The sequence below is a fragment of the Molothrus ater genome, chromosome 2 (assembly GCF_012460135.2).
Source record: "Molothrus ater isolate BHLD 08-10-18 breed brown headed cowbird chromosome 2, BPBGC_Mater_1.1, whole genome shotgun sequence".
NCBI classification, from domain to species: Eukaryota; Metazoa; Chordata; class Aves; order Passeriformes; family Icteridae; genus Molothrus; species Molothrus ater.
The window spans coordinates 62702341-62728091 of NC_050479.2; the positions used below are offsets into that span (position 1 = coordinate 62702341).

The 25751-nt window shown below is 39.1% G+C and overlaps 1 protein-coding gene across 4 annotated transcripts in view; it reads right to left on the reverse strand.

Annotated features, from left to right (window-relative positions):
• The window catches only part of LOC118691672 (RCC1 and BTB domain-containing protein 2), a 34461-nt gene extending 9140 nt beyond the window's left edge, over positions 1–25321 (reverse strand). For 2 of the 4 annotated variants that reach the window (XM_036391022.1, XM_036391014.2), the window contains exons 1-11: positions 25234–25321; positions 18515–18575; positions 16394–16552; positions 15758–15908; positions 14091–14257; positions 13247–13405; positions 12160–12267; positions 9941–10083; positions 8029–8219; positions 4365–4491; positions 118–254 (exon numbers count right to left, since the gene is read on the reverse strand). In XM_036391022.1, coding sequence (XP_036246915.1) covers positions 118–254; positions 4365–4491; positions 8029–8219; positions 9941–10083; positions 12160–12267; positions 13247–13405; positions 14091–14257; positions 15758–15908; positions 16394–16552; positions 18515–18553 — 1381 coding nt within the window. In that variant the 5' untranslated portion in view covers positions 18554–18575; positions 25234–25321. Of the gene's footprint in view, positions 1–117; positions 255–4364; positions 4492–8028; positions 8220–9940; positions 10084–12159; positions 12268–13246; positions 13406–14090; positions 14258–15757; positions 15909–16393; positions 16553–18514; positions 18576–25020; positions 25114–25233 lie in introns of those variants that run through there. The other 2 variants (XM_036391030.1, XR_004981058.1) reach the window with 2 other exon arrangements.
• Between the last annotated feature and the right edge of the window lie 430 nt (positions 25322–25751).

The window sequence follows — 25751 nt, forward strand, 5'->3', positions numbered from 1 at the left end:
GATTAAAGTGCTGAAACTAAAACCAACAAGCCCTGCTTTCCTTACTCTGTAATGACAACATAGATTGAACTTTTCAAAAACAAATCATCTGAAGTAATTTACATTTATGGCAAATACCTATTGCATCTTCAGGAGGGAGCCTAATGTTGTCTGTATACAGATATTCCAGGAAGGCTCGGTAAACAGGGTAAGAAAATTCACTCATTTCTATAATTTCATCATCATTATTGAGTACGGAGCGGAAATGTTCACACCTACAAAACATGAACAAAAATTGTACATGGCAAAGAGTTAAGCTTGAAAGATGAGCTGCAGCAAGAAGTTGGTGAAAAAAATAAGTCAGTCCTACAGACTAAATACAAAAGCAGAACCTCTAGCTACATTATTTCTTGCTTTGAACATGTTCATTTCTTTAAGTCTTACAAGCCTGATATATATAATTCAGAATTTTATTTCTGTTGTTAATATTTTATGGCAGAATCCATTTTCACTTACAATATCTACAAGGATTATCCATCTGGTTTTGGTGCCATTTTTAAAAATACATTATACATTAACAACCAATTTTATTACCTGTCTTGTAGCACATAAAGTTTACAATTAACTTAGACATTTCTGAGATTTGACCTGATTTCTCTAGCATTTCCCAATGAAGAGGGAAATGATTTATGATTTTAGATATCATTTACTCCAGTGTCAGAGTCCATACACAATCTAGCATTAATCATGACATTCAAGGATTAAATTACTGAAAGTGAAGACACTCTCACTCAGATCTTTCATCATCTTTTCCTTATAAGTCTGAATACTTTTGTGACAGATACAAACAAGGACAAAGCACTGCCTTTGGTAGCTGTAATCTGCAACAATGCACTGTAACTTACTGTTCCCTAAAAAGCCTCCTAACATGCACATTGTTTTCAAGTTTTTTATTGATAAAAATGAACATCTCCACTTCTGATAACTTCTCCTACAACAACCACAATTTAATCATACTTCTTTGTACTACACTAATGTGTAACTTTGTAATACACTAATTTGTAGCTCTCCCACATCTGAGCTCTCTTCTTTTACTCAGACTTTCCTGTAAAAAGTAAGATGGTTTCCTTTTAATGTCTCTGAGACAAAACTACAACTTAAAGACAGTATCATTTAAATCCAAATGAAAAAATATTTAACTAATGACTTTTTAAAAATCTTATTATTTTGGGGATTTTAATAAAATAATGGAACCTCTTGTCTAATTCATAAAGAAATAAAGTAATTATCTAGGCTCTGCCACATCTTTTACCACATTCTGGCATTGGGAGAGGCAGACAAAACCTCATTGTTTTGCTTCCCAGAGCCCCATGTTAAGTAGTGGTGACCATGCTATCTATCTAGCATGGATCAGACCTTGGGAATGGTCTGTGCTCCAACAGTACCACACAAAAGTCAGAGAGAAGGTGGTACACATTGATCCCTGAAAAATTAAGCCAATGACAATAAAAATTGGTTAGCACACATCCTCCAGTCTGCAATTATCTTGGAGTGACTGATCCCTTGGAGTGTCTCTCTTGCTGTCACTATCCCTGAGCAGACCCAGCTGCACCCAGTGCAGCTCTGGCTGGCTGAATGCAGGGCTGGTAAATCCCACTCCTGCACTGGGATGTGCCTGCTCCTGCAGGCAGCGCTGGCCTTGGCTGCTCTCACTGACATTCCTCCACCACTGCCAGCCAGTAACCACCAACAATGGCACCCAGCTCAAGAACAGGAGTGGAACAAGATGGAAAGAAGTCCTCATAAGCAGTGAAGAAATGACTAAACAATAAAAAGGAGCTTTTAGCAGCACAGCTTCCATGACAATGCTTCAGGCCAAATGTTGCAAAACACCTTTTTAAATACTTTGATCCAGTTGCACTATGAGAGTAAAGAAAATAATTTTACAGACTGTGCCTGTGCTTTATTATTCCCTCACAGTATTTTGGTAACACCATATATGTAAAACCATTTTAGAATTGGACGTTTCCTTCACAGAAGGCCATATAATCTGAGAAAAATAAAGCAAGAAAAAGGAAATATGGGAAAGCTACATATAGGCTGATTATCAGGAAAACAAACATCAGGAACTGTTGTCATCTTATTGCAGGGGTTCCATACTGTTGTCTCCTGATTGCAAAAGTTTATTGTGGGCAGCTCCCCAGAGCACTGACTCTTTCTTCTTCACAAAGCAGCCAGCTGACTCCAGCTCCCCTCTCAACCAGCCAACCACTCTTTTATAGCCCTCTTGTCATTGGTTACAGCTGTGGCCTATTACTAATCTTTGGTAATTGGCCCAGCTGCAACTCCTTGGGGGTAAGATTACTTTCTACACTATCTTTATTTTCTTATATTCTATCCACCTACAATTCCCCATTTTTCTTTTAATTATGGAATTGCAGCATTTCTAGAAGGATGTGTTCAAATAAATTAACATTATGACACATTCATATATTTCATTTAGAACTAATAGTTATACAAATGTTCAGACAACATATTACACTATGAATATAAATATATTTCTAAGTGTTAGTTCAGTTTTGCAGCTTCTCAGTTTACAAAGTACTTATCTTCAAAATCTTCTATACTCATGCTTAACAAACATTAATAGCTGCAATTGATATACTCCACTAATCAGTAAACACATTGTACTAAATAATAGAACTATTCTTTTTCCAGTTCTTACAGTTGCTTTAATAAATTCTCCCCTTCTTCTTTCAGTTTTGTTGCTTTTCCTCATGCAGTTCTCTACCCAGATCACCACAGGATCACGTTGCTTAATGTTTAAGTATTCTTTCCTGAATTGCCACAGGATCTCATTGGTTGATACTTAAGTCCCTTTTCCTGAATCCATGGGGTCATACAGTTTAGTATTTAAGTCCTTTTCCTGAATCATGTCGGGGTCACCAATCGTTATAATCTTATTGCAGGGGCTCCATACTGTTGTCTCCTTATCACAAAAGTTCCATACCTTCTTGGTGTTTCTCATGGGCAGCTCCTCAGAGCACTGACTCTTTCTTCTTCACAAAGCAGCCAACTGACTCCAGCTCCCTTCTCAACCAGCCACCCCACTCTTTTATAGCCCTCTTCTTCTCACTGGTTACAGCTGTGGCCTGTTAAAGTCAGGCCTGTTCCTAATCTTTGATAATTAGATTATCAAAGATAATCTAGCTGCAACGCCTTAGGGGTAAGGCTACTTTCTACACTATCTTTATTTTCTTATATTCTGTCCCCACACATACAAGGAACATTTTGGGCATACACAAGATTTGGTGTGGTATCTGATGGAGAACACGTGGCATTCCAAATGAAGAGGGTGGACTACAGGCATGAATGTAATGAACAAGCAATGAAAACATAAAGGGAAGATGAAAGTAATACAGGTAATCAAAGTAGTAAGATGATAGAAAAAAAACCCAAACAACAAAACAAGGAGAGGCAAGAATTAACAGGTAATTTTAATTTCACACGGTAATATACAAGAAATCACTAAGAGGACTCAGGAGCAAAAGTAGGAAGATGAAAGTGGTGATAAGCTGAGTGAGATGGCCAAACATCTTGAGAAAAAAAATAGCAAAGAGAGAAAAATATTATAACTATGAGGAGGATGAAGCAGAAGCAGTTAGCAAGGCAGAAGAGACCTAAAGCAGTGTCTCTAGGATATCACAGGAGAAAGCACATTAGCAGTAACAAATTAATCTCTCTGCATGTTAATAACAATGAGATCATTCTGTAGATCTGCTTACGTAAAATCTCACCATAAAGTGGTCATAGCTTGCAAAAAATTGTAAAAACAGAAAAAAAAGCCAGCTTAAAAGTCAAACTCACTGGTTAGAATGTTTAAAACACATAGAACAAGAAATCTGTCATAAAAGGAGGAAAAGGTCATCTGGATTGCACCTACAGATGTTGCTGAAGCAACTGAAGGGTCCTGTGGTAGGAAAGAGTGCCAAGAATAAACACAACCCCCTCAAATCATTCTGGTGGAGGAAGCCAAGCATTTAAAGGAGGAAAGAACTGATTCTAACTACTGACAAGACAGCAGAAGGAAGTGAGCATTTTCCTCAGCAGCAAAAGGTTATTGGAAATCAAGGTCAAGGCCATTTAGGAGCACAAAGGAGGATAAATGTCAGATGGAGGGAAGTGTAGGCAGGTAGTAGAGCAAAATGTTTGATAATTACAAAGAGAGTAACAGTGAAGAATACCAGATGAGTCCCTGACTCAGGGAAAAGGGAATTTATAAGAGTAAGTCAAGAATTTTTAAGAATTTTTCTGCAGTGATGACTCAGCACAGTGGACTACACTACACAGTTTAGTTTATACAATTTATACTGTTTGTTTCTTACCTAATTTTAAGAAGAACTTTATGAACATGAATGTATTTTCCATCCACTAGGAACTTCAGGTCTGCAGTTTCAGGGTTGTCAAATTCCTTCTTTAGTGACTGGGCAACTGTTAGATGGTCATCAGGCTCTAGAATAAATAGGGGACTTATATAAAGTAGTAAACAATACAAATATCTCCCACTACAACATTCTGGGTATCTGTCAGCAATTAAGACTCTTAATAAATACATCTTAAAGCTAGTAAACCCCCCCAGCAGCCTATGTGTTCTGTCTGGGCCAGAAAAGCAAAGAAAGGACAGCTTTCTTCAGTCCTTTCTAGTTTCCTGCTCCAAGCAAATATCTCCATTAAAAAAGCTGTGAATTCCACTCCTCTAACTCATCTATATAAGGCCAGAAAAAAAAAAGTTAAGTCTCAGAAGTTTACTTCTCCAAATGATGGAAAATGCTATCAACCATTAGTCAGTAAATTATATCAAATTGAAACTGTTAGTTATTATAAGAGCCTCAAAAGATCAAAAAAAAAATCATAATAAAATTTTCTGAAATGCTTCCATAAGGAGGCATTATATTACAGCAAAAATGAATCTATTACAGAAACAACATATTGGTTGCCAGTGAAACTGCCCAGTGCAATATCCCTAAAAGTAAATACCAACACTTACAAGTTTATTCTAAAAGAACTGCTTTCCCTAGACTTAATGGTGTTAGAAGGACAGTGTGTCAAGGTCTGCATAACTCCTGTTGGTGTCATATGTTTGCATATCCAACAGTGCACATGATATTTGCATTATAAAGTTACCAAACAGCTTTGAAAAGTCCTCCATTATTTGCATACAAAATTTTTACCTACTGAACTGATCCAAATCTCCATCACACAGCCTCAGAGAACCATCTTCTTTAATATTACTAAAAATATCAACAACCCACTCTACCACCAACTCTTATTCTTAACTGTGACAACATTTTGCCTTCTTACCATATAAATACATGTTATGGGTTTAGACAGATCTTGTGGGTCAGTAATTAGCTGCTCTCTACAGAAAATTACATAAATGCTAGGTCCTGTAACCTATCAAGCTAGAAATTAGAATAGTATTCTGCTGGAAATGGAAAGACCTCCACAAGCTCTAAAAAAGCTTAACACACACACACACACACACACATACACACACACACACACACACACACACACACACACGCACACCTTGATACTGTTACACTTTGTTTAGCACAGTCATTTTGCACTTCATTTAGAGAATGTCAGGTATGCACAATCTGAGTAGGTACAGGTAAAATGGATGGGGGAAAGAAACACAATATAGTGATGATAAAAAAGAGAAATATTTCTGAAACAATGATACAATAAAGTACTTTGTTAATTCTCATTTCGTACAATGTGTGGTTTATTTATTCAGACTTCTGCTTCAAAGTTAACTGGCAATCCAGGTGTCTACCAAGACACATCTCCAGTTGACTTCTTACAGCCATCAGAGGAAAACTGAATATAGTGGGGTTCAGCTTTGAAACTCTTAGAGAGAAACCAGCTGCTTTTATTTGTTACAGCAGTGAAAGGGGAGCCTGAGGAAGGAAATGAAGAGGCACTTCCCACTGACAAGGCACAAAGCCAAGAAAACTCCTCAGCAGCCAGTGCTAAGAATTGTATTAGAAATGTTAAAACTGCCACAAACATGGAGAGAATGGGAATGCCTGGGTATGGAAGCACCCCAATAAAAGGGACAGAGAAGGGCTGTAAGCATGGCAGATGTCCATGGCATACAGGTCAGCAGATGTAAGATGCCAGGACACAGCTGCCTGAGGATTCTCACCACACATACATCAGATGACAAACAGCAGTGAGTCAGTCCTGAGAGCTTGCCAGGGTGGGACAGGATGAAGAGGCCAGTCACCCTCAGCTCCTGGAGTGTGCAAAAAGGCACAACTGACACCAGCACAGTCACCTAACTAAAAACAAGCCAGAAGACATGACAAGGGCCTGATATCCAGCATCCTTTTTCCTGTGTCATCACAAGGAACCCTGTTCAGACCTCCTGAATAGTGCCAGGATGCTGGAGAGATTACTTGGCACATATGAAAAAGTGGCTTTGAAAGTGCATCTGAAACTTGTTTTATTTAAAAATAAAGTAACCTTTCCTCCTGTAAGGCTTTACCTTATGCTTTGGTACAACATTGCTGCAGTGTTGCAGCTCTATTTCCAAAGGGACCCAGAAGTCAGGGTCAAAAAATGCCAAACCCCCCAAAAACCCACACAATAAACAAATATACAAACCCCCCAAGAACAACAACAAACAAAACCCCAAAACCCACAACAGGCCAAAACAAACACACAAAAAAACCACCACAACAAATAAAAAACCAAAACCCCAAGAAACCAAACAAAAAATCCAACGACACCACAGCAACTTCATTAGAAATCATTATGGGATTAAATTGTAGCTAAAGAATGAGCTCTCTGGTAGCCAATGCTGTATACTGAACTCTTTCTACTCAAGGCCATCAAGACAGATCTTAATGCTAATCAAACACCTGAGATCCAGCAACTTGTCTCTTCAGAAGACCAGGTCACAATCACTTGTGATGAGACTGAGTGCTTGTGGCCAATTCAGAACATGGGAATTTGGATCCCTCAATTCTTCGTAGTCTACTTAAGGGCATCAAAGAAAGCTTCAGAGTTCCTCAACTCAAATCTCCAAATTCAAATTCAGATTTTTCCACCCAGAGCCACTGGACAGTCACACACAGAGGTGACACAAAAAACCCCTCCCCACAGATGAGGCACTTCCCCATAGAAATGAGCTCTCAGGATCTCTAGCTGGTCAGAGTAACCCCAAGATACGTTAGAAATTCTCTTTTCCCAGCCCGGGGGTCGAAGAAGGAGTCAGAGCTCTTCAGATCTCGGTCTCAAGGTTGTTTATTGTATCTTATCTATAAAATTCTTTCTCCTGACCTGCCGAGGTCCATCCAGCAAGACAGTCCAGGCACTCTGCCTGCCCCCAGGGCAGTGTTATCTTTTTATACTAAAAACAACGTGTACAATATTTACAATTACTGTCCAATACCCATCACCTATGTTAGACAGTGAGCTTCTACCCTAAACCAATCTAAAAGTGCCAACATCACAGCAGAAGATGGCTACAAAGAAGAAGGAGAAAGGCTGGACACGCCCAGATTCCTCCTCTTGTCCCCTGAACCCCCATTCTAAAACCCCAAAAATCTATTTTTCACCCCGTGATAAATTCACTATCATTCTACTTAAACTGCTGTGGCTTGCAGATCTTCATATAAGGTTGGTAATTTTTTTTCCCAAGGGCTAAATTAAAGGCAAAGGGGTCTTGGGCTCTGTGCCAAGGTCTCTGAGCCCTCCAGGGCAGGGGCTTGAGTCCTTCAGGGCAGCCAGAGGAATTTCCTGGGTTCCAACAATGAGCCACATCAATAAAACAGACAATTGTCTAGCCCTGCCATCAGGCTTTACCAATTTTTTACCATTCCACATTACCACTTACACATACATAACATGTCATTATGACTATGCTTCCTGGTGTAAGTTTTTGTGAGAAACTATGTTTAGGCTTCAAATACACGCAACTGTTGTATGAGCTACCGGTTCTATTTGGAAGGTGTCAGAATAAAGAACGTTTTGGCTCACCTACGGAGAGCAGGCGCCACATGACGGCGGGGGTGGCGAAGCAGGCGAACACATCGTCGGTGCAGGCGAAGTGGGTGAGGTGCGGGAAGGTGACGGACTGGCCCCGGCACTGCCCCCACATGTACACCTGGCCGCTCTGCGTCTTGGCCGCCGACGTGTGCGCCGAGTGGCAGGCGGCGATCTCCACCACCCTGAATTTGCAAGCAAACAAAAGGAGAAAAGCGAGTCACTCCCATTAAGAACAAAATGCAGTAAATGAGCTCACTGCCTCCTGTCTTTCTCTAGTGCAAGACATGCTTTTAAGCGTGCATGTAAGCAAGAATGCTTTCTGGTCACACACAGCAAAATTAAAAGGGCTGGCAGTGTTTCTGCAAACAGTGAGTGCTCCAAGTTTCTCTTGGGAAAGCATCTTGGGAGAGAGCAGCCAGAGTGGCAGCAGAGCCCTGTATCTGCTGCAGCACATACTCTGCTGACCCATCAGCTCTCTCAAGCAAAGCTATGATGAGTTTCAAGTCTCTGAATGTCCTTGGTGGTGCTGGGCAGTGAGGGGAGTAGCTGTATTAAGCTGTAGAGAACAAATACTTGGAGAAGTTGAAGGAGGAAATAAGGATGCATTAAAAAATAATTAAAATTGTATTTTGGCTTATAATTGAAAGACAATGGAAGTCTTTTTTCTGTTTGCTTATTGGCAACAATTATAAGCCAACAAGTTAAACATACTTCTTCTTACTCATGTAATTATTATAACTTATGTTTAAAGGACTTCCATTCTGAAAACTAAAATTTAGAACCAAACAGCACTTAAAGCTGTTTCTAAGTGTCCTTTAGCTAGGCTATGTCTCTAATCCCAAGACTGATTTAGGACTTCAAAACTCCCACTGTGTAAAGCATTACACAATCCACTGTTTTGCAGTCTGAACTACTGCTTGTTTACTTGTGTTCTCAGCTGCCTCGGGATAATGGCAGGGAAACAACTTGTTTAAAGCTGTATGCACAAATCTTGCAGGCTTTAGTGAGGCAGTATTTTCACTGACACCAAGAATTCATATTCTGACCGACAAAAGCCAAAGGTAGCATGCAACATTAAAACTTGTATTAAATTCTTACTGTAACATTTTAAAAGTGTCTGGGAAAAAAAAAATCAGTAACATTTGAAACAAGTACACACACAGAAATAGCAATGCTCATGATCAGGCCATGTCTCATCACCAGAGCAGAGATGCCACTTCCTCACAATGATGTACTCAGACACAGGGTTAAGAGGGACATCTCACTTTCCTTCTTACTCACAACAGGAGCCCAAAATTAAGATTTCTGATCATATACATATTTGGCTTTACAACAGAAACAACTGCCCCACTGTCCCTCAAGGACCTAGAGGAAAATATTTAACTTGCAAAAATTGAAGCTTTATTTTTAGGCCACAATACCAAGAAAGAACTCCTCCCTTTCTCTCTCTCCTGGATTATGAGCCAGATTTAATAGCAGAAATAACACAAATTGCAGATGTCCACCCTTCACTTTTTCTGAGTACACTTCTTGTCAAAAGTAGCATATTAAAATACAATTTATATTCACAGACAATAAAGCCTTTATTGTTGATTTCAAGCAATGAAACTACACCACTGAAGGGAAACTGCAATTAAGGCCTTTAAAGTATAGTGTGAGCTGAAGCAGAAAATAGCATATTCAGGCTCAGACTGTTCAGTTTCTCTTTCACAGGGATGGTTATGGGACAGATTCAAGCACTTTTAGTGAAAATTCTCTTCACATTTAGCAGATTAACCATTGCAAAAAATTTTAGCCTCCTTCTCCCCAAAAAAAAAAAAAAAAGATTAAAAATACCATAATTTTATGTAGTTCTTCTGTGAGTATGTCAACCAATGTCTGATTGTAAGACTGTAAGGATTACCTGTCCTTATCCACAATAACTGTTGTAGGGTAAGACTGGTTACTTTTATTCCCAGTACCTAACTGGCCATATGAATTGGCTCCCCAGGCATATATCTGACCTTCATCTGTTAGCACTAATGTATGTGCATAGCCACAGGCAACCTGTAAGGAATAATAAAAAGAAGAAAACCTCATTTTTATGCAATAGTAAGTTAATCCAGATAGATACATCTTATGCTATTGGTTAATGCCATTGATTCTAGGCTAGTGTAAAAATTAAAAATACAGATAAGTTTATTAAAAATGGAAGGAAAGTAGATGAAGTGACTCTGGGGAAAAAATTTACCAATGAGAAACCCTGACAGTAAGAGCAGAGCAAAAAGAATAGTTGAAAACTGAGAAAGAAGGAAAGCTATATGACAAATTTGAACAATACGCAGAAGAGTGAAGATTGTCTTGCATTGACTTTGCTCCATGGAAAACTGCTCCAATATGAATAGCTTCACCACTGGAAAAACAGCTAAGGTCTCCATGTCTGATCCTCTCATCCCTGACAGCCACACAAAACTGCCCCCTCCCTGTGCCAGAGGATCAGAGGACCCTCTGCTAAGAAAAGTCGCCATGCCTGGAAGTGTTCAAGGCCAGGTTTATTGGGGCTCTGAGGAACTCAGTCTAGTGGAAGGTGTCCCTGCCCATGGCAGGGGATGGAACTGGATGGTTTTTAGGGTCCCTTATAGACCATTCTGTAATTCTCTAAACTTACATCACTGGAAGAAAACTCTCACGGTACAGTCTGAGAACCACACAAGACAAGCAAAAAGAACAATCAACCAGGAAAGAGAGAGAAGAGACAAAACTATCCATTTTGATGGCAGCCCATGACTGTATCAACTCATAACTTCATGGAATCTCCCTTGGTCCTGCTGAGCTGCCTCCTCACATCAGATTGTCCAAAAAATCCACTTCATATATGCAGCACATGCCCCACATACAGATAGACAGTGGCAACATTACCAGGAGCAGTCCTGCTCTGCAGGAGTTTGTGTAACTTAGTAGACAGCTACCAAAAACCAATTTACATTGTTCATAACCAGCTCACCTGTCTTTATATGATCTGCAAAGACACACCATAAACACATATACTCCACTGACATCCATGAAGCATGTGATGTACTTTAAGTGAAATAAACCATCAAGTTATTTACTGAGTGGAGACCTACAACATGGTATTAATCGGTATCAAGTAAAGGAAGTGGATGCAAACAGAATCTAATCCAAACTTTCTGGAGCATTCACTCTCTAAACAGAAGAATAAGTACAGGGGAACATAATATTCATTTTATTATGTTACTATCCAACAGTAGTTGCTACCAGCAAAGCTACTGTCTACATCCTAGGCACTGAATATAAAATGATGTCATTAAATAAGTTTCTTTTAAAATACTTAAAAAATTCATAGCTTTCCTGAGTAAACACAATAAATAGGATCCAAAGTTCAAAATGCTCTTGCAAATTTTCACTAGTTACAAAACCGATGTTTTCTAACAGTTTGTATCATTTTCCTGTCAGTATCCTCTATTTTGCATGGATCAATTAAAAACTTCCAGAATCGGTCCTGCAGTAACTTTAAATATTTATTGTATAAAAGAAGTTATCAGTTTGCTAGTTACACTGGTGGCAGCCCCACTACTTGGTAAAGTGCAATAATCTCCAAAGGTCAAGACTAACTGTGGAATCATACCAAATGTTAGCCAAATGCAGTGGGAGGCAATTTATCAGATTCCAAACACCAGTAAGTCACTGTGGCTGGAGTGCATTCTGATATGAAATTCAGTCCACAAGACAGACAAAATGCTAAACTGCAGCATTTTTCCAGAAAAAAAAGGCAGAGGTTAATGAAGAATGGAATATCCTAGAAAGACTCTGTTACTTACTAAAATAACAGCAATATTTTTAATTAACTTTCACAGCAGAAAAGAAGAAAACAAAACAAACATTTTTAACAGTCTAGTCATCTAAGTAAAATCCTGACCTCACTTAAGTCAATGGCAAAATTTCCACCGAACTCCACAGGGTTACAGTTTCTCCCCTGTTGGGAGAGGTCCACTTTAGGACATGTGTTTTATTCTGATGTCACTTTTTAAACAAAGGATTATCTCCTTCAAAGGCAGCATATGCTGTCTATGGGGCTCTTGCAGAGGCTCCTGGAGGGTTTGAAGTGAAGCAGCACAGACCTACCCGCTGCACACGAATGCCCTGCAGGGCTGCGATCCGGCACGGCGTGGGCTGGTTGCCGCTGCTGCCCAGCCCCAGCTGGCCATTCCCATTGTACCCCCAGACATAGACCTTGAAACAGAGACAGGGACTGTTAGCTGCTTGCTACTATTCACTTCTTTTTGTTGTTTTAGGTAAACACAAACATATTCACACATATACCTTCCTATATAAACACATATATATACACACGTTTTTCTTTAAAATGCTGGTTATGTACTCATCTAGAATTCTTAACTTCCACATTCATGCTCTTTAGGAGTTAGATTATGTAGGACTACAATATTTTAATAGGAAGAACAGAAAATCAGTGACTCATACAGCTGCCTGCCAGCACAGAGTAAATCCTGCACAATACTTCCCTTCTTCAAAGAGCTGATTTCTCATTCCAAAATCTTCTAACAGAAAACACACTAGAACAATTATGAAATGGAAGCTGTGCACAGTTTGAGTAGGCAGCTTCATGAAAAACATAAGAAAAAGGGAAAACACTGAGCTCTGATAATTTCAGTGACATTATGTTTTACTGCAGTCCATACCTACTTAGTTCTAAACTCAAGTGTTTGGAGAAATAGAGCTAGCAAGATGTATACTGCCCAACATCATCAGCTCATATGAACAAAATCTAGAACTCTACAACCTACTTGTATCTTTGCAAAGAGGATAAAAAAGTATGAGAGAGATTCAAGAGGTACTCCAGTACAAAAAAATATATGCAATGTACTTTTGTTCTCTTAAGATATGTGAATATGAGCACTGAAAATTAAAATATCATTCAGTGATTATTCTCACATTCACTGACTACTCTCCCATACAATACTTTAGATTCTAGTATAGACAATAATTTATTTGTCTATGAATGCTAAAGACAGCAGTTGGTATAATAACAAAGGTTGTTATGAGCAGTATAAGCAGCTAGACTCAAGGGCGTTTGCAAAGGTAAACTTCCTTTCTGAGTAATAGCTCATTACTACTGAGTTTGAAATTATCTACGTGCCAAGTAATTACATGAAGTAAAACTCAGTCCAAATATTCACTTGAAATTTCTTACCTCTCCATTTTCCACCACAGCCATAGAGCACATCTGCCCACAAGCTATATTAACAACTATTTTATTTTGTAGGCAGCTGGTAACTCTTCGAGGAATTGGCTGATTTGCTGTTGAACCAGATCCAACCTGGCCCGAGTTATTATAACCCCATGTGTATACCTGTTGCAAAAGAATTGTCATCAAAGATGGCTTTATAATATACAGTTCAAAGTATACATTCAAGAGAGGAAAAAGCCATAAGAATAAAAAAATTTCTTTTTTTATGTGAAAATGGATGTAGTGTTTTCAGACCAAGGAAGACACACAGGTTTACAAGTGAACTGTTTCTAACAAAAATATGCCAATCTAAACATTTATATATTGCATTCTTTTCTGTTCCTCCATTCGAAGGTAAGAGGAAACATGATGGCTGCAGTTAATGCTGAAAGAATCCATTGCTACTTTTCCAGAATCCAAACTAGAATATCTAAGTGGCACAAATGCCACCTCAAGGTAAATTCCAGGAAACTTTTTACTTTGGCAGGTAAAATTCCTTACAGTGAATGTGATTTACATTAACATCAGCTGTAATGCCACTAAGCATTTAAAGTAGAGTATAGCATAGGAAGGGACTGGCTGCGTAATTTGTTATTACAAGCAGAAGTGGCAAAAAATCAACGTTCTGCACACACTTCAAAACAGCTATACCCTCACAAGTTTCAATTTTTTGAAACATTTGTGTTACATCAGCACTGCGAGGATTGGAGGAAGCAAGGTCTAATGCTAGAGGTGCAAAGTGTTTCCTCTTTCTCACATATGTGGGTTTCATTAAGAGAAAACAAACACTGGTTCCCACTCTACTCACCTCTCCATCAGAGGTTAACACCATGGAGTGGTGAGAGCCACAGGCAACCTCAATGACTTTCTTGTTCACCAAGTTAGTAGAGACTTGACAGGGAATGAAGCCATGATTTGTTGTACCATTGCCCAGCTGACTGTAAGCATTATGACCCCATGTATACACTTCTCCTTCTACAAGAAAAATGTAAAGAGCTGGTTGAAAAATCTCTACTTTTCCAATGAGTACACAACATAAAATTACAAACTAAAAAGTCAAATTCAGTAACAATATGCATACTTAAGTGCATAAATACATATATGACCTATGGGACTGTTCAGCCCATGGATGTACCAATGCTACCAGGCTCACACAGTGTTGGCCACAAATCCAAATAGATAGTATCAGCATAATCATAGCAAAAGAAAATATACTGCTGCAAGAAAAGGGATGGTATAACACAGAAGAGAAAAGGATGAAATTACAGTCAGAGTCCCCATTTCAATTTCTATGTTACTGACAACTAATCAGAATTTCTTGTCCATGCCCTGACACTGTTTCCCATTTTGGAAAATTCAAAAAATAACTTTCATTCCCTTACAATACGCATATTGCCTAAGGAGGATTCCTCAGAACTACAAAGGCAAAATATGATACACTAAACCAATACCTCACTACGATAACTGGTTAAATCCAATTATTTTATCCTATACAAATTTCAGTAAACATGTGGCACAGAAACATACAGCAAAGTGGCAATGACAATAATTAACAGAATTAAGAATTGTGTAACATATAACAGCCCTCTAAAAGGTAAGTTAAAAAAAGCTGTGCTGAAGAAAAGCTATTAATGCAAATGGAGTTATGAGTAAAAATCATCAAGGATCAGTTCTTGACCTGCTCTTTGGCAGTACTTCATCATCAGGGTAAAGAGTGTGAGTGTGTCAGTGGGATCTGCCAGTAACAAAACTCAGAGGAATACAGATGCATACATAAAAAAAAGTGTGCAGAATGGTCTGCCATGAAGACTGGAGGAAATGATGGAACACAACTGAATGTAAAAGAACACATTTACAACATAATTCTCCTCACCTAATTTTTGTCATAATCTAGAATACTGAAAAACATTTCCTCTCATTAACAGAGACAGATAAGTGTGAATAGCATCAATTAGGCTCTAACAGAACCTCACTGGGAACACAATATTAATAATTTTTCCCCAAGTGTAATATACTTAATTATGAACATAAAAGCCACTACCACAATGTGGATAATAGAGTGTCAGTATAAGAAGCATGAAGGCTGGAAGGCAACATAATGGGTCTTTAAAGCACATCCAAAAGTAGGTACTGGAGGGAAAAGATGCATTTTAGCTGAAGGACAGTATTGGCACAAGAACACAGGGGCATAATGTAGCCACTAATGCATTTCAAGAGCTATCGGATGTTTTGAACTTAACTGAGAAGTGAAAGAAAAAACCCTTCCAAAAGTAGTACCAAGATCGAAGTAGGGCTTGAAAAACTCCTGAAAATAACAAGCTAGCTGATATGCCATATTTGCCAACTAAAATACTTTTGATTTAACAGCCCCAAATACTCTACTCTCTCTCTTATGTTACCAGCCCAGACCTTTCACGCCTGCTGGATTAATTTAAGTGGACTCTCTGAAGAAGCAATATTCAGATCATACTTTACCTTCTGTAGCAAGAACAACATGAGGGCCACTTCCATAACTCAGGCAGGCTATCTTTTTGCCACACAGGGAATCTAACCTCCTTGGTTCTATAGTGCTCTGCATGTCTCCTGTTCCCAAACAGCCACTGCAGTTCATGCCAAGCACAAAAACCTGTTATAAAAGAATTACAGACTCATAACATAGGTTGCAACAGAGAGCCTCCTCCAAAGGTCAACTAGTCCACCCCTGTGCTCACCAAAGATCTAAACAGAACGGTTGACTCAAGGCCGTGTTCAAAAGATTCTTGTACATGTCCAAGGAAAACAAATCTCACAACTGCTTCAGGATTTAACCCCTCTTATGGCATTTTTTTCCTAGTACTGAATCAGAAAATGCCATCTTGCAGTTTGTATCCACTGTCTTTCATCCTGTCCCTATGCATTTGCAGCAAATGTCTAACTCCATCTTCTCTTTGTTCTATGATTGTGGTAAGAAGCCTTTAATTTAAACCAAACATGTTTCCGTAGCAAATAAAACAATCAGACATTTTTGCATGCAATTTTCTCTAGGTGTACTACTATATTACTGTCCTTCAGAATAACTTGATACATGACTGATTAAACATGTCCCATTCATACACGCTCTTGGACAATTACCTCATCATTTTCAGTTGCATACAACACTTCATTACCAGCACTGCCAAATACACAGGCTTGACGAATTAACTTGATCTCCTCTGGGGAGCAGAGAGAAAAAATCGGCCATTTCCCAACATCCAGCATCTTCAGGGCTGAGAAGAGTGTTGCCTCCAAGGCCTGGTATTACAAAAAATGCTATCAAATATCTGCACAAAAAAAACCCATATGCCTTTGCATAGCAAAAAATTACATAAACACCACCATCTCCTTTTTCACTCACAAACCAGTATATTAATTCTACAATACTTGAAAGGAAGGACATTAAATAAACATATAAAATATATCATGATCTAGAAATAAAGGATCAACATTAATGGAGAAAAGTACCATGTAGGAGGTTAAAAGTTGAAGTCATATATTCACTATATTCATGCAACATAAGTGCTGTCTTACAGAATTCAATATACATTGAATTCTGTAAGACAGCATTCCAATATAAAGTGTAAAGTGTATATTCAAAATTTGAAATCTGTGTATTTTCCCTTGGTGCTAAAATTGCTGTTAAAAAAAGAAACCATAAAAGAACTCTGCTCAAGAATACACTTATCTTTGAGAAATATGTATATTTGTTTTCATGTATGTATTTTTTCTACCTCCAAATTATACAAAGATGTGAATAAATTCTAGTTTGGAGTCTGAAGCATGTTATATCAGCCATAAGAATATTGCTTTTTTAATTAGTATCACCGACTATGAAAAAATATACACAGGAATATACATAACATTAGTAAATCAAAACCAACACCCTAAATCAATCCTAAATTATATTCTTTTGAATAATACCAGCTAATCACACATTTCTTTCTCTATTATTTACTTCAGAGGAGGGGAAAGAAGGACTGGCCATCTTCACAGGAAAAAATGTTGCGGTTTTGATCACACCAGTTCTTTCCCCATCTCCTTGCAGCAAATAACTGACCAACTTCAGCCAAATTTGCAAGTGAAAGGGAAGTAAGATTCTGCTGACACAATCAGCTTGGCAGCAGGCAGCTGGACAAACAGACATTATGTTATGAAATAAGTCAGTGAGCAAGTAGGTCCAAGCTAATCCTAGAAGACATTGTTCCTTGTGACACGTAGCAGGGTTATCAGGGATGAAGGACCAGAATCCATATGGAATCAGTCTTCGTTCATCTGCTGCTTGCAGAATAATTTCTTTTATGTCAAGAGGTTACTATTCATTCTACAGAGAATTTTAGGCCCTCTTAAGATATGATAATAAATACTGAAAGCATCACAGACTATTCTTCCAACCGCATCAACAAAACTGCATCCCACTTTTGTGCAAGACTGAAGAAGCCTGAAATTCAAAAGGACAGTCAGGGTGTCCTTCAATTTTACAGATTCCTTTACTGGAATAACATATTGGTTTCTTTATAATGTGGGCTCTAAATTCCAAGTGCTCAGTGGGTCAGAACCCATTCATCTTATACAGAAAAGTTGGTTTTTTCTGTAACCTTATTCTACAAAGCACTCGTGTCATACCCTCATAATTAACTGATGTTAAAAAAACCCTCAAACTGTAGCATTTCTTAACACTAAAATAATACACTGAAAGAAAAAACTCCCCAACTACTCTTATAAAAAGCACCCAAGGAAATACTTATGATACTGATTAAAAAAAAAAAAAAAAGAACCAAAACTTTATCAGACAAAAAATCCATAATCTAAATCCTGTCTCTGGAATTATTAGTTACACTCAGTAAGAGATATTCTTCCACTTTTCAAGACATTCTCCCCTCACACAGTTCCACATTATATTTTGTTTCAAAAATATGAAAACCAGCTTCAACTCTTAGCCTATCAATATTCATATCCCGTAAGTGATCAGTTCCCTCATTATATTGCATGAAGTCATGAAAGGCAGACTTAGACACCAATCTCTAATGTTATATGAACATATTGTTCTTCTAATATTTTGTGGATGACTTAAGATTTCTTCAGCTAGTATAATTTCTTCTAACCATAGCTTTTGTTTTCTGTCTATCTTGAAAAGTACTTTCATGTACTAAGCTATTGCTAAATGGAACCTTTCGAGCAGAGCAGTACAGAATTCCCAATAAAAATCAACACTCTGACCTTGGCACTGACTCCTTGAGGAGGAGGTTCATCCTCCATATGGATTTGTGCTTGTGTCCCCCTGCAGAGAGAGAGCTGTGGTTAAAATCATCATATCATATTGCTGCAACAATACTTTCTGAAACCACATGCACTTAATATTGAGCCAGTTAAGATAGTTATCTTCTTCTGTGGGGTGAGAAAACAAGAAATGCAAAGCCCTCAGTTTTGCTGTTACATACAACTATACAATGATCAGTTAGGCAGACTCTGCTCTTCTGTAGTCTTACCTAAAATATTAATTCTTGGACAAAACATTTTTTTAAAACAAATAGGAAAATTAATCAGATTGTGATTGGAAAGAAAGATGTTTTATGAGCACCATACTCCAATGTCCTTTCATTGCAGTAGAAATAAATTGAGAACCTTCCTGACATAATGCTTTAAGACATTTCTTTCAGCAAAGAAAAAGCACACTGCTCAGAGAATTCAATTTCTGCTTAAGCCTTCAAATTTACTTATTCCAGTTCCATTCTGAAACCAATGCTAGAAAAACATTTGTGTCTTTTCAGGTTTACTGAGAGCTGCTAAAAAATTCATTCTGTTTCAGAAAATATTGTCAGCCCTGTAAATTACCTGTATCATTTCTATGACATACATTATCAATAGAAACAGATCTTCAGACCAGATGTTTGTTCACAAATATGCACAACTCTACTATCCTAAAATTATTTCCTAACATAAAGCCATGCAACACTGTTTTCAGTAAAACTACAAAAATGAGAAGCAGCTCTGAAGCTGTATAGGTCTCTTTCACAGTGATGAAAATTGTACACATCATTTTCTTTGAGGTACATTGGTTCAGACATAGCTAAAATCTGTGTATTTCTCCCATAAAATCACATGTGTCTAAAATTCTGACTACAGGCAGAATGACATCCAACAAACAAGTCACCATTTTACTGAATTAATTTTCAGACTAATACCACATTAAAACAAGTATCGAATGTAACTGCATAAAATACCTTTCTTACTATTAAACATGTCTTATGAAAGACTTCATGCCATAAGACCTAATCCAATTACACAAAATACATGAAATTAGTATGACTTAAGTATGATAAATGTTAATGATTCAACATGTAATCTACTGAATAAACAAACAAAAATTATTTTCTTGAAACAAATAAAAACCTGAACAACTCTGCAGCTTGACCATACTGAATATGCACAACTGTTAAGCTTTAGCTTTGACAAAACCCACAAATCTACACACACAGAGTGTATTTTATACACCTAGTTTGAGACATTGCATGAAGAATTTAGCTCATGTGTGAAAGTCCATGGTGATTTTGAGCTTAAGGCTCAAACACACAACCAAACTGAAACAATCAGAAGCCAAGTTATATTCCCCTTCAACTAGAACAGACTGAAGAGCTGACTCAGTCACCTACAAATCAGCACCTACTGGTATTTGAGATGACCTTGGGGATCCCTGACACCCTACAGGGCTGGCAGATATGATACAGGACCCACGGGATATCCACACATCCATGCCAAGCTGGAGCAGCAGCCAAGAACTAAATGGCACCAGACAGTTCTGCCTGTGCAGCTGAGCAGAGCCCTGAATAAGCACACACAGCCTTTTATCAAGATTTATGCCTTCATGGAAATGGGGGAACTTGCTGAGCTCTTGCAGTTAAGCAATTGCTTATTTTCTCCAACATACTTGTTCAAACAATCAGAACGCAACAATTGATTTTGTGTACATTATCTCTATTTAAAGTAGAAACAACTCCCCTAATCAAGGCCTTTGCCTGTACTACTGAACTGTTCTGAAACATTTAATTTCAAGTATGCTAGTAGTCCTCCTGTGACATTGACTATCAAGGCTATCCAGTATTTTGCAGCACCATTTGATACAAAACTGATATCCATGATTCTTCAGGTTCCAGTATTTCACTTCAATTGCACCAGTTCAGACAAAAGCATAGTTTCACTTAAAAGCAGTTGATTTGTTAGCATAAAGATACACTAGGATCTAACCACCCCAGTTAATTAATAAAAAGTGCTCCACTTCATTACTTTTCAGACTCCCGACGGTTTTGCCTTGACTTTTCTATAACAAAGATCAGTTACATGCCCTCCCAACTCAAAAGTTAGAACATGTTTTATCTTCTGTATAACTATGATAAAATTACCAATTTGGCAACTCAATTTTCAGTTTGCTCTGCAAACACAGACACCTTATTTCTGAGCAACCCCACAGGAGTACACAGGGTGACTCAAATTATGCCAGTTTATTCTGTTACTCAAATTCATGTCTTCTAATAAAAGTACATACTGAGTGCCACATATCTGTATCTGCAAAGCTGTCCTTTCTAAAAACCTGTAATTGATTTAGGAGTATATATCCACCTGGGGATCCCAAAAATTAAGACAGAAAAAAATTAAACCTGTTTAAGAACCATTCTTATCCATATACGTTTAAAATATTAGCAATTATTCATATATTTTCCTACTTGCATGAGTTTTTCTCCAGAAAAATAACCATTGTGAAGGCAGTCAAGCAAAGAAAAAACAGTATTTTTATCAAAAATGAAAAGACAAAAACCTCTATATTTGAGTAAATCAGGTACAGGAGAAAAACATATCCTAGCTATTTCAGACAAGTTACTGGGATTGTTTGTCTACTAAATCTTATAATATGTGCACAACTGCTAAAACCCATTACTTTAAAATAGCTAGCTACAACATTTAAAAAGAATGCAATACTTATTTTAGAAAGTAAAAAGGTGAGCCAGAAACATTTCTCATGCCTGAAAACGTTTTATAACTTTCACTACCTGTATTTCCCAAAAAAAAAATTCTGAAGTGCAAATCTAAAGGAGAAAATATCATTATTGTAAACATTCATTTCCTGAGGCCATGCACAGTCTTTTGATATAAAAATATTTATATTAAACTTCCACAAATCTCTTATCTGGAATCCAAGTACAATTAAGAATCTGGACAGCATACTCTGGCAGTCTGAGTTTAGGTCTTGGAAACTGGAAGCTTTGACCATCGTTTTGGTCCAGCCACAATAGGTCTTTGGGTAAGACACAGACGCTTCTTCAGTACACATAAGATTGAGTTAAAGAACATAAATACTAAATCTGGTAGCCAAGCTTCATTAACAGCCTCAGACCATTTAATCCTAAATATTTAAACAGGTTCACTGACTCATCTGAATGTAAACATTCTTGTAGAGTCTCTCTCTAGGAACTTGGCAAGCAAACAAAAATTTTCAGAACTCCACTTAGTATTTTCTCCCACTTAACCTGAGCATTTATGAACCTCATCTGCTGATTCAGAGGTCTGCAGCTTCTTCCCCAAGGACTCTAACCACAGGCTTAGGAAAGATTACAAAGCAAAAGTCACAGAGAAAAGTGACTTGATAAGACTTTTAGAAAAGGCACCTAACCTTCTCTGGTATTCCTGATTTCTCAGCAGTTTCCTACAAGAGTAGTCATTACATGATGCTAACTTGTCCAAGCAATTTTGCAGGAGAGATCAGATCACCAATACTGCCAACATGCACTCCTTTAACAGGTCACATTTCTTTCTAGGAAGACTATTTCCAAAATTATCTTCTTTCTTCATGTACAGTGAAATGCCAGTACTACACCCAGTGCTGACAATAAATTGACAGAACTCAGTTCATAATTTATTCTTCCACTGATGTGGCATTTTCCATTACCAAAAAATTGCAGACCTTAACAGTGAGTGGTTGTTTGGAAAACCTCAAACTCCAACTAAAGTATAATCTTCTCTCCTTCCTTTCTTGCTCCATGACACCAGATTGTGAATTCTTTGCTCCTGATGCAAGTTCCACTGTGTGCCTACAACTGATGCAATTGTTGGCTCTTACTTACTTTATATTCTACATAGAACTTCATTTACTACACAACTGATTTGGTAGAATTGATAACTTAGCTTAATTCTGACCTTCCAACATGAGAGGTCAATGAACCAGCTTTAGGGAAACAAAATTAATCCATAATTAATCCAAAATTAATCTATTTGTTACTACTCTTAATGCTGTCTGCCTAAGAAGATGCTGCATGTTATAGGAGAGAGAAAAAACAGTAAATAGAATGTGCATGAGAAAGAAAAGTTACCCCACTTCCTCCATCAATAAATGATACTGTTAAATACCCAAATGTACTGTTCCAGTCTTCTGATACTGGAACTGCTGGACATCAAGTGGCAAGAGCATAACAGCATGAGACATAACAAGCAGAGGTTTCTCAACCCTTAAAAAATAATTAAGAGACAAAATGTTATTCTTTCAAGGCAAAAGTTGGAGTATCTAACATTAAGTATATTCACTGCAGTACCCTCCTCCAAACTGCAACAGATGATATGCATCATGATGCCAATGGATTTAAACTACAAGGCCATTTTACCTCAAATTTATCAATCAGTGGTCTTACTTCTATTATTTTTTTCACTTACATGATTAAAGAAACTTAAAAAAACAATTCTCTGTAACCAACTAAGAATTACTTTTGCTATTCCTTTGCAATTCTTACTATCGAACCGGCACTTTACCTCTTCACTTTCACTTTGCTTGACTATTCTTTTTCTAGTCTTTATTTCTAAAATCCTTTTAGATGGTTGGCAGTTGTTTTCAACAGACCTATTTAATTTTTTTTGGACATAAATTCCAGATGGATTCTACCTTTGGCATAAAACAGCTTTCTACCTTCTTTACTTTATAGGGCCCTCAGGACTCCTGTACAAACTACATCACTAATTAATCCTCTTGATTGTTCCAAGTTTCTAAAACAAAGAATTTCAAACCTGTTTAGTCACCTATTTTATTTCTATTTATTTAATCTAATTAGAAAAGTGATCCAAGATCACAAGCTGACTAATGAACCACCTTCTCCCAGAACTTTCACACTGCTTACCTGAGAGCCAGTCTAAGGCAATTCAGTGCTTATTGGGCAAGCTGTATATAAGATCATCTGGATCACTGTGTGTCTAAATGATGCCATCACCTGCATCTCTTGGCTGTTCAGCCTGGAGAAGAAGAGGCTCCAGGCCACCTCACTGTGGCCTTTCAGTATTTAAAGGGCACTTATAAAAAGCCCTCTTTAAGTACTGAAAGGAGGAAGGAGTGTAAAAAGGAGGGAGAGTAACTTTTTACACAGGCAGATAGTGATTGAACAAGGGCGAATGGATTTAAACTACAAGAGGACAGAATCAGATCACATCCAAGGAAGAAATTGTTTACTCAGATAGTGGTGAGGGCACAGTTTGCTGAGAAAAGTTGTGGATGCCTCATCCCTGGCAGTGTTCAAGGCCACTGGATGTGGTCAGGGGCAACCGGGTCTAGTGAATGGTATTCCTGCCCATGGCAGGGAGGCTGGAACCAGATGATCTTTAAGGTCCCTTCCAATACAAACCATTCTGTGATTCTACAGTCTAAGAAAGAAATCCATCTGTGACATAATTCCTGACAGTATCTCTCAGTAAGCAATATTCTTATACAAATCCAACTCTGTGGTCTATAGCAGACACCATCAAAAGCTCTTATAATTTTCTTGTCTCAAAGCAATTATACACTTGACTGTTTTCCTTTATACACAGTCTCTTCCTGCTACTTTACAGTCCATCACTTCATTCACATCCTACATAATTGTGTCACATTTATTTCCTATATCTGGATGGTATTATCTCTTCTATCAACACTAAGCAGGACAATTACTTCTAAACATTTCCTTTACCTTGTGTTTGCTTTCACATCCTCCAACGTGGAATCATAGAATGATTTGGCTTGGAAGGGACCACACACATAATTTTGTTTCAGCCCTTGCCATGGGCAGGGACACCTTCCACTAGACCAGGTTGCTCAGAGCCCCATCGAAATCGGCCTTGAACACCTCCAGGGATGGAACATCCACAGCTCTCTGGGCAACCTGTTCCAATACCTCACCAACCACAGTGAAGATTTTTTCCTAACATCTAATCTAAATATTGAAACTCCTTTTCAATTTGAACCTGTTTCCCCTTGTCCTCTCACGACATTCTCTTATAAATAGGATTGCCCCATCTTTCCTATAAGTTCCCTTAATGCACTGGAAAGCACATCGTTCATCAGCCCAAATAGTTTCTGATGGCACACGAGCATCACTCCTACAGACCTCACCCCATTCGTAACCTGAGTAAAACCTCTTTGCTAACTGTGCCTGATATTAGCAATTTCACTTGCCAAGGAAACGCCACGAAATCCTCCCATCTCCGACACAATAAACAAACGGTGACTGCTTTCCAAAGTATCCCTCCTTTTCCTTAAAACCACAACCGGGCCGGCAAGCTCAGCTCGCCTGTAGTGCCACCATCGCCACACCTCTGCGCACCTGCGGGCAGCGCGCACCGGCACCACACACACGGGACTCCTGACGGAGCACACGCAGACAGACTCACAGACACGCACACAGACACACCGCCATCCCCGTGATCGGCCATTTACACACCAGGTGCCTGAGAAACGAGGCCCCGCGGAGCGCAGCCCCAGCCCGGCCCAGCACACGCAGCACGGGCAGGCGGGCGGGCGGGCGGCCGCACCCGGCCTCGCTACCGCTCCCGCTCCCCACCGCCGGCCGCCCAGGGAGGGAAAGCACAGGGAAGGGGGGGAGCCAAGCCCCTTCCCTTCCCTCCCCTTCCCACCCCCGTGCTCCGCAGCTTACCTTCCTTCTCCGAGGCGGCGGCGGTGGCGGCTCCTCCCCCCGGCCCGGCGAGCCAAGGGAAGATGCTGCCGCGCTCAGGCGCCTCCTCAGCGCCGAGCCCGCAGGGAGAGGGGAAGCGGAGGGAAGCGGCTGGCGCCTCCCAGGATCCACCCACTGCAGCAGGAGCCGGGAGCGGCCGCCGCTGTCCTGGGAGTCCCGGGGAAGGGCCCCGCGGCTGAGGGGCAGTGCTGGCTGCCGGGGAGAGCTGCGGGAGAGGCTGGAGCTCTCCCAGGGCCTGGCCCCGGGATGACATGGCTGCTTTGGGAAGAGTCATGCCCAGAGCGAGCTCGGCGTCGCGGGTGACACCACCCCTTCCCGGCTCCGAATCACAGACTCAATCGGCTTGGGAAAGACCTCTGAGGTGCTGAGCCCAGCCTGTGACCCGGCACCCCGTGACAGCTAGACCGGACACTGAGTGCCACATCCCGGCTTTCCTTCAACACCTCCAGGGACGGTGCTTCCAGCAGGTCCCTGCGCAG